The 9,962-nt window shown below is 40.1% G+C and overlaps 1 protein-coding gene across 2 annotated transcripts; it reads right to left on the reverse strand.

The window, feature by feature from the left end:
* Window positions 1-634: 634 nt before the first annotated feature.
* pus7l (pseudouridine synthase 7 like) lies at window positions 635-6,111 on the reverse strand. Of its 2 annotated transcripts, none has more exons than XM_051393019.1 (10): window positions 5,898-6,111; window positions 4,887-5,727; window positions 4,103-4,262; window positions 3,707-3,926; window positions 3,250-3,348; window positions 2,961-3,042; window positions 2,580-2,745; window positions 1,743-1,869; window positions 1,364-1,417; window positions 635-1,272 (listed from the first exon to the last, which is right to left on the reverse strand). In XM_051393019.1, exons 2-10 carry the CDS (start codon window positions 5,686-5,688, stop codon window positions 898-900), a joined length of 2,085 nt encoding a protein of 694 aa, XP_051248979.1. In that variant the 5' UTR covers window positions 5,689-5,727; window positions 5,898-6,111; the 3' UTR covers window positions 635-897. The 2 variants fall into 2 exon arrangements, with proteins under 2 accessions (XP_051248979.1, XP_051248978.1); XM_051393018.1 differs by having other exon boundaries at window positions 4,887-5,733.
* Between the last annotated feature and the right edge of the window lie 3,851 nt (window positions 6,112-9,962).

Genomic DNA, 9,962 nt, shown 5'->3' on the forward strand with positions numbered 1-9,962 from the left:
CTACAATCAGACCAGTGTTGTCCCACAATGCAATGCACAATGTCCACAGCTGGACAAAATTAAAGCCAATTTAAGACTATAGTGAAAAACTTTCAGAAAGCCCAATTTAAAGTTTAAAATATTTATTTTATTTGTTTAAAAAAACAGAAAAGTGCACATAGGATAGTAATTCCGATTACCAATTATATTGATATAATAATATTTTGCAAAGAAATGTTTTCTTTTATTATGACAGGTTATTGAAAGTTTTTTCTTCTTGAATTATCACAAATAAATAATAATTTACAGCAAGCAAACTGAAGATTTTTGGGCCTATAATCTTTAGTTGTGAGGACAGATTGGGTTCTAGTTTTTTTTTTTTTATCAATTCTATGGATTTTTTTTGCCATTTCTTAAATGTTATTTATTGTTACTAGTGTTTCAGGACTGTTAAGGAACTCTGTAGAAATGTTAAATGTAAATATGTGAATGACTCATGTACTGTCATTTGTTTTGGATTTTTCTTGTATCTCTCTCCACATACGGAGAATAAAATGTCTTGTCCTGGGTTTTTAAAAAAAAAAAAAAGCTATCCTAAGATGGACACTGAGTAAAGGTCACATATTTACTTTTTAAAAAGCAGAACATTGTTGGATGGAATCTTTAAGGATTTTTATTCATGGCACAAAACACAAATACTGTTTACACGGTTTTACATTTAGATTTGTTCACATTTGTTTTATCAGTTGCACATTATTTTTTTTATTTTTTTTATGTTTTGGTCTTATGCTCATTACATCAACAACAAACCAAAGGGCTACTGATAATGTATCACAATGATGGGTTACAAAAAAGCTCTTTTCCACTAAAAACCAAGAAAAAGTTATGTAGAAATACAACAGGAACAATGTCTGACCTCTAGGGGTCACACTTCATGATCTCTCTGAGGCAGATAGTAGCATAGCAGGAGGAGTCCAGGTCGAAGTTTAAGGTGAGAGCGAGCGAGTCCTGCTTCCCTTCTACTGCTGAGCCGTTCAGCTGCCCATCGCTCCTTCTACTGCTGCCTCCTGTCACCTCTCCCGCTCCCTCCCCGAAGGCTGCTCTCTGCAGCTGGTGGCGGAGGTTGCGCGGGAAGGCCAGCAGGGGGCGATAGCAGCCGGGCAGATTTAGCTTGAGGCCGCTGACTCTGAAGCGGCACTCAGCCAGTCCGTCCCTGGCCAGTCTCTCCTGGAACCAAGTCCCCATGCTGTTTTCTGGATACTTCACGGTGTTTCCCGGCATTGGTAGTAACACCTGATGGGATGATAAAAAACACAATGGCAACAGCAGTGAGATAAGCAGTAATAGTAAGGATTAAAGCAGACATATAAACTGAACTACATACTTGACCCAGTGTGTACACTCCTTCTTGTTCCTCTTGGTCTGTCACCACATGGATCTGTCAAAGCAAAGAAGGAAAAGTGAGCAGCACTGACCGAGCACAAGCCCATCAGCAAGAAGATTTTCTACGATTTTCTCTTTTTCCCACCATATAGTGATTTTTCCATTTACAGCCTTTTGAAAGGAAAACCTTCAAAGTTGTAAGCACTCATTCACTCTGAGTTTAAATCAGTATGTGAGCTGGTTTATTCAGCAGACACTTGAGTTGTTTCTTTTGCTTTTGCTTTTGGAACAGCTTATACTCTTCCTGTAATATCTATTCCTGCACTATACTGCAGTTAGAACATTGGTACAGCAAATGTCTTCTTTTTGTCCTCTCTTACCTGAGGGGAGCTGGGTTCTCCAGTGTCCTCCAGGTTTTTCTGGCCTTCCGGCATCCAAACCAGGTCTCCTCGCCTGGCACTGTGGCCCAGAGTAGTCAGCCTGTGTGCCACTGCCTCGTTCCACACTCTGACAACCACAGACAGACCAGCACTTATCAGCAATTATCACTATCAAACAATTAAAGCACTGGGAGCCAGCTTTAATTTCCCAAATGGTTTATGACTTATTAAATGATAGTCATTTAAGGTGATGTTGAATCTTTTTGTAAAAAAAAAAAAAAAGCAAATCACTACATTAAGATAGAATATGTTCATAAATTAAAAAAAGAATAAAACAGGTGATGCTGGCTCAAAGCTAGCCTCAGTTTTTGCTCCAATACTCTCATCTTTGAAAAAACCCAGAAGGTTTTTTAAGCATTCTGGAAATACCTTCAGAACAGCTTAAGTACTGTTCAAGTCTCTTCAAACCATCTGGATTGTGCAGTCTGCAGCACAATAAAAAATATGTTTAACATGTTTCATGGTAACCAGAAACATGTTTCATGGTAACCAGAAACAGCATCACCCTGCCCAATTAGATCTGAGCTTTGTGACTCGAACATGATGATGATGAGAGGCACAAACTGCTGCTAGGGTTAAACCCTGAAACTGAACATGACAATAGCAGCGGAAAGTTTATAAATAATGTCATTTTTTAACAACGTCTGTCAAAATGCAAATGTCCTTATCTCTTAGTTGCTGCAATGGAGCTGCTCAATAATCAACGGTAGAGAGCTCCAATATTGGCAGGAAACCCATAAATAAAGTGTGTTTTGTGGCATTTTCCTTGCAGCTGACCTGCTACAGTAGGCATGTGGGTAGAAGACTCTCATGCTGTGGGGCAGGCTGAGCCAGGCTTGGGTACAACCATCTGGACCTGTACCATAGCGGTTCAGGGCCCGGAGCATCAGTCGTTCCCTGGCCTTCGACAACGGCATCAACGCCAAAGACTCCTTAGCGTTATCTGGTACAGAGAAGCAGGAAAGAGGAGAGAGAGAGTGATAAAGAGTGAGTGATACACTTACACCATATTGTAATTTATGTTTTAATAGTCATACATTTGCTACATGATGGGTTTTCTACAAAATATCATCACATAAACCGAAACAAAACCGTTACAGTAATATTATCAATGAGGATAAATTAAATTAAATCTGTCAGTGTTGTCCTAGCTCTCACCTGTTTGGAGGAAGTGTCTCTTTGCGTGGCTCTGAGGATCATCACCTTCCTCTGGAGTGAAGAAGAGACGCACAGCACCCACCTGTGTGGGACAACATACAACATACATCTCAACACACACCCACAACACAGTACTGTGCAGACTGATAGAGAATACATGTGTTACATACACTGTTCTTCCATCTGGAAGTGTTTCAGTTCCCTGTTTTGAGGAACCAGTTGCTGTTCAGTCACATTTCACAGCTGTTCACATCTGGTCATGTACACAATAACTGTCTGCAACACTTACCATGTCTTCTTTTAGTAAAGCCAGTCCTACACGGTCAGACTGAATGCTCTGCCCACTCCCAAACCTCTGTGGTCCATAGTAGTTTACAAAACCTCTAGCCTGCAAAGAACAACAAACCATGTTAAATTGGCAGCGTATTCAATCACTAGCACATTTTAAGCACTACAGAAACAACAGCCACCACTTAAGCATAAGGTTGATAATGTTCTAGAGTTTTCTTACTGTCAAGAGTAAAAGCTAAACAAATTATAATTTTTTCCTACTGAGATCTTCAATTATTTTCTAAAATACATTTTGTTTTTTAAATTTTAGCAAACAGGGGGAAATTCATATTTAGATTTTTCTTTTTTTTTTTTATCAACACTAGTTAAATTTTTCAGTACAAGCGTAAAAACGTGCATGTGACAATATGCACTGTTGTAAGCAAATATTGTGCTGAAAACTACAGAAAAACTACCTCGACATTCTCCACTGCTTCCTTTACCAGCGCTGCCAGGCGAGTGTGTGTGTTTGCAACAGAGGAGTGAACGTCGCTGGCCCCGTGAGGTCTCAGGTCACGGACCACCAGGTCAAAGTGGTTCCCCTGCAGTCGTCCAAGCCTGAGTGGCTCGCTGACAGAGCGGATCTGAGACAGATGCATCCCCCTCTTCTCGAACTCCGCTGTCTTTTCTTTCAACCTAAAGATGAATAACATCAAATAAATAAGTGGTTGGATTCAGTTTCACACCGATTTCTGCCGTTCATTCTGAGACTTCTAAGGGAACTATGATTAGGGTCAGGGTTACTTTTTGTCTCGCTAATTTGTGAATATGAGAAGATGAATCCCAAATCCATGAAAGAAATGCAGCACTACCGTTGAGGGGAGACCTTCTTGACCACCATGGACTGGTAGGTGATAGCTCTCTTATCCTTGATCCCGGCGTAGGTGAAATCTGATGGCAGGACCCCGAGAGCTGCTGCCATGTAGCTGATGGCCTCTAGAGTCTCCAGGTTCTCCTTACACAGAGTGAAAGCTGAAAGAGTGATCACACACACACACACACACAGCTGTGATTTTGTTCTAATTTCAAGTGTCACTCATGGGAAATATTTTTTAGAAGTTCTACTACATCTTGAAATAGAAACCAATGACTTGCTTTAAATGTACGCACTTTCCTTAGGAACTTGTTTGTTAAAAATATTTAATGATATCAATCGCTGTGTGTGACTTTGATTATGTAAGTGGAGTTATTTTAAGAGAGTCAACTGAGCCTAAAATAATTAGCTTTTTTCTACTTTTTTACACAGACGTGGCACATTAACAAACATCAAGAAAAGGCCAAACGATATGAGTTCAGAGTCTGATAAAGGCAGATACATTTGGGGAAAGGCACATATTTTGTGATATGATTACCTTACTACAGCTGAAATGATTGGTTGATTAATGGATTTTGAAGTCATTTGGTGCCTAATTTTCAGCGGTTCCAGCTTCTTAAATGTGATTTGCTGGTTGTCTTTGTATATCTTTGGATTTTAAACTGTTGGTTGGACAAAATAGGCAATATGAAGACCTCACCATGGGCTCTGGGAATGTATATTTCTTTTTTTCTTATTTTTTCAACAATTTTCTCAATTAATACTTAAATTGTACACCTTACCTGTGTAAACTTCTTCTTCCTTACGTTCCTCCGCAGTTCTCTTCTTCGGCCTCCCTTGCTCTCTCAGCCTAACTGAGATTGCCGTGGTCCCCTGGTCGCTGAAGCTTTTAGTCTCTACCAATTTGCCAAACCTTCGGCTCAGGAAGTGGTGGACCGCCGTCCTGTGCTCCTTGCTGTCATCAGGTCCAAACGTATAGGATGAGCCTCGCACTTTGGCGTCTATGAACCTGAAGAAGTCCTCTGCTTCGTCCTCTGTAACCAGCTGGGAGAGCTCTCTGTAGTCTGGGTCCTCCCTCACCCTGATCTCAGGCTGAATAGTGACAGTCATGAGGAAGGGGAAGCGGTGTCTGACAGCACGGTGGACGTTTGCCCTGTGGTGTTTGTCAGCGAAGTATCCCAGAGAGAGCTCCTGCTTGGTTGGCTTTTCGTCTTTGAGAGTCAACACAAACTGCTCAAGCTCTTCACTGACCGGCTGGCCTAAAATCACACTTAAATCAAAACTACCTGGACTAGGTATGGTGACATCTCCCCCACAATCAGCTGAATCATCAGGGTCCTGGGAGACTGAGTAATAGCTATTCTCCTTAAATTCTGCACTGGATTCATAGTTTGTATCTGAGGAGGCACAGGCTGGTGTCTGTGCTGCTGCTGCTGCTGCTGCTGCTGTGTTAACACGCTGTCCTGTGATGTCTAACTCAGTCACCACAAAGTCTTTGATTAAGTTTTTGATGCTTCCGAGAAACCCCTCATGGTTGGAGATGAAGCACGCAGGGACGTTCACAGCCTCACTGTCCTGCTTCATGGCGACTTCATCCAAACACTGCAGAGTTTTCACTTCTTCCTGTTGCTAAAACGGAACCAAACAGTCAGAGTTGGGACACACATTCAGAAGGTAATGTCAGAGGGCTTAGAGCGATGATAGTTGTTTTTATTTCTGCTCAAGCGTGGGTTATACATGCGAAACAACCCGCCTGTTTACAGTGATATCCGGATCAAACACATGAACCCTACCTCGGATTTGGTGACCTAGAGCTGCTGTACCTGCTATAACAAAGAAAGTAAACCCCGTTCCTGTCTTTAAATGGGGAAATGGATTTATTATGGAAGAATAATAAAAACGTAACTGTTTTTTTCTACTCATTTACTCAGTGGACCTGCGAGCGGCGCGTAAACGAGAAGCTGCTGTTGATGTAAACACAACAACGCTGAAACAACTCGGTCTACTTCCGCGTCATGTGACCGTCATGTGACTTTTCTTAAAGGGGCCGACGCAACAGCGGAGCAACGCTGTGTCACACTCACAACCGTCCTCCGTATAAACAACAACACTGCTGGTAGGAACTGAAATGACCTCGAGAAAATGGGGCATAAATGTGGAACTTGAATTGTTAATAAATCATTTTGATAGCACTAATTAAGTTATATTTTTGGAGTAATGATAATCTGATTAACTCTGGAACAGTTCAAATGGATGTAATAATAATAATAATAATACTCAAATATAATATTACCACAACATATACTGCAGCTGCGTTACACAGCAGAAATGAGTATACACACAAAGAATCCTTATAATTACTTCAATTGTAAAAAACACAAATAAATAAATCAAATAAATAAGACAAATTTCACATCTCAACATTTTTAAAATGGATTTATTGTAGATATCTAAATAAAAAAAAGGTGTTTTTAAATTGGTACAGTACATCCATTTAATAGCTTTTCTTTCAATCTTAGAGCACTCAGAAATAGCACTTTGAAAATCTGAAATGCTGAAGATCATGTGATATGACTGAAAGGCCTAGAACAGATATTAAATGGACCTTGTGGTGGGACTGTTTTGTCAGCAATAATGTTTTTCTCCATACACTGCAATCTTTCAGCAATATGTTATATTATCATTTTAATACACTATGGATCTTCATTACCGTTACTATGTCTGTGGTACAATTGTTGCTTTTATCTCATACAATCTGAATGCCTTTACTCACAGACGGCTACAAACACAATCCTATTCTCTAGAAATATGTGAAAAATCTTGATGCAAGACCTACAGGGAACACATGTCACCCAATGGGGGTGGTTTACTGGCACATGTTTTCTACACTTTCCCCCTCCCTTACTTTCCCACAGCATTCATTCTTTGGAAATAACTTCAACAATTCCTGGAAATAATGAAAGTAGCAATGTGCTGTACACACCGGGCAGGGGGAGTAACAAGGACCCTTTATACCCTTATATCTTATAGATACTCTTGAGATTATAGAATATCTAAAAGGATCATTGATCTTTTTAAACACATAAATCATCTCCATTCAACATAGTTTCATTCCATTTTTCCCCCAGGCCCCACATGCAGTGGCTTTATGTTCCACCAGTGGGGCCTGCTGCACAGTTTGAGAACACCACCTTACTGTAAGTGATCACAGAAAATGACATATCTGAGAGTTTTGAGCAACATGTGAGGAATGTATTTTAGCTTCTACTTCCACATACACTAACACCCAGTGGATTCGACTATGCCTGTGCTCAGCTCTGGGACAAGATTAAGATTATCTGCGAAAACTACAGCCAGTGTCTGACTGGAATGAAACAAGAGTGAGAGCGTATTTCTCCACAGTGAAGCTCCCTTTCCCGACTGTTGCTTCATTTCTAGGCTAGTGATTGAGATTGGTTACTTAACTTCCTGCAAACCTTGGAGCCACTCCAAACTGCACGATAATCACATTTATTGTAATATGTTTCTAATAATGGTGGTGCTGTTTTCAGCTGCTTTGGACCAGGGCCCTGAAAGAGTCTCCTCAGGAGAACATCTGCAGAGCATTTTGAAAACCAAGAATACCTGCTTCACAAACTTGAGATGTTTTTGCTTGTATATCAACAATGTGCTACTGAAACACCATGCTTTAATGATAGTGATGTACGTGTAATTCTTGTATAAAGATTCTCCATTTGACTGTTGAATCATCCTTCATAGTCATTCAGAGTAAACACAGCTGGAGCAGTGCTGATGTGCCCCAGAGGGCACAAAAACAATGGGAACTGGTGCTGGAACAAAGTGCTTATACAACTTCCTATCTACAGATACTGAAGTTCAACATGTTCAGCATGGACACACGGACACACACTTACACCTCCCATAAACATACAAAAGTTTTAGGGATACCACTCTCATATCTGTGGTAAACATGATGCTATAGCCAGCAACTGCTTAGCTTAGGTTAACAAAATGCACCTCCCAGCCCCTCTAATGCTCACTAACTACCATGTTATATCTTGTTTGTTTAAGCTATATGTGTCTGTGAGTAAATAAATAAAGAACATCAATAAGTGAGACAAGAAAGGAAACAATGTGACAGACACTTGTAAAACATGTAGAAACTAGGAAATATTAAATTATAAGTTCAAGAAAGTACCCAATGAAACAAGCGGAAACATTTTTGTAATGCTTATTTCCACATTTTCTTGTCACAGAAAAGTCTACTTATAATGTAAAGCCAGTAGGATGTTTACACAAAAGACATGAAAATATTTTCTGCATGGCTAAATCTGGTACATTTACATAATGGACTTAAGTCCTCATGTTAATTAATGTGCATTGTCCCTTTTTAAATAAATAAACTTAAAACTGAGGAAGATTAGGACTTAATTTAAATTTAATGCTGCAGATTTATTTTCTGGCATGTTATTGTTAAAGTGCACACAAAGTCAATAAAACTGATTAAATTTAAAATACTTTTTAAGGATAATCTGCTGTGGAAGCAACAACATTCCTCTATCCTTCACACTAACATTTCCCCACAAATACTCAAAATGTTGCTCCATGACCATTCAATTGTGCAACATTCATCTCTACAACAGAACTGATCCAAGCACCTCCAGTAAAGAGTTTTTGGACCCTTGCGTCCTTTCCGCCCACGAACATCCTCTGTGCCTCAGAATGTCTCTGTGCTTTCATGTCCTACAGATGTGTGAGTGCGTGCCAACAAACATATGCGCGTGCCAAATAGTTCTTGAATGTGCGCTGGTGACCGAAACATTTGAAAGCATGTGACACCATAAAAAACTAATGCAGACATCCATTCGCACGTGCATACAGTGTGTGTTGTGTGCATTCATCATTCTCTCCAGATGTTTTTATGCTCCTCCTTCAGGAGATGCTCCACTCTGAATCTGCTTTCACAATAGAAAGTGTTTTTCAGAGGAACTGTAGGGATTGATAATGTTGCTCCCATGTGTATCTGCGTGTGTGTGTGTGTGTGTGTGAGAGAGAGTGAGCTGCAGATAGAGAAATGGATGGACAAGTTAACTGATAAATAATTAGATGTATGGATGGTGCAAGTGTGTGTCCGTATGTGTGTGTGTGGGTGGGATTCTGATGAGAGATCATGTGATGCAGCTTCTCACTAGTTCCTTTGTTCGTCCAAGACAACAGCAGACAAAAGGTGCTTTATGGGGGAACGAACGCAAGGCACTTTCAGTCTTACACACATAGCCTATAGACAAATAAGATTTTCCCTCTTTCATGCGTCTTTGAACTCAATTTGAGAGCTCTGTTTCTAATTCAAAAAAATAAAAAAATATGGAACACATCAACATCCCTTCAGGGACACATTTATTGCATAATGTGCCCACTTTGTAGGCTATAACTCTTCAGGATGAGTCCTCCAAACATAAAGTCCTGTCTATTATCAGCTTCAAAACAACTCCTTATACCAAATTGCTATAGAACTAAATCAGACAGCCGGTATCTATCCTTCTGTTTCCCACCAGGCAAGCTATGCTAGAACATAACATAGTTTGGTTGCTACGTAAAGGACCTTTCCTAGAACCAGATCTCCCAATGCACATTTAAGCACCATTTTGAGAGTGAATTCATCTTTATAACAAACTCATATATATATATGTGTGTGTGTGTGTGTGTGTGTGTGTGTGTGTGTGTGTGTGTGTCATTGTAACAAACTTGAGCAGCTGATTCCATGCTACAGACAGGTGCCCATAAATCAGAATATAACCTAGAATCACTTTTTTCAACTATTAAAAACCTCTCCAACACCACCCACACACATACCCTGC

Source organism: Dicentrarchus labrax, unplaced genomic scaffold (assembly GCF_905237075.1).
Source record: "Dicentrarchus labrax unplaced genomic scaffold, dlabrax2021, whole genome shotgun sequence".
Classification (NCBI taxonomy): domain Eukaryota; kingdom Metazoa; phylum Chordata; class Actinopteri; family Moronidae; genus Dicentrarchus; species Dicentrarchus labrax.

What these genes read in the sequence shown, in the direction of transcription:
- pus7l (XM_051393019.1), bottom strand. Translation starts at nt 5,688, where the DNA reads ATGAAGCAGGACAGTGAGGCTGTGAACGTCCCTGCGTGCTTCATCTCC. An exon ending in GGAAGAAGAAGTTTACACAG is followed by an intron (nt 4,263 to 4,886) that starts GTAAGGTGTACA and finishes TCACTCTTTCAG; the next exon opens with CTTTCACTCTGTGTAAGGAG. An exon ending in GAGTGTACACACTGGGTCAA is followed by an intron (nt 1,273 to 1,363) that starts GTATGTAGTTCA and finishes TCATCCCATCAG; the next exon opens with GTGTTACTACCAATGCCGGG.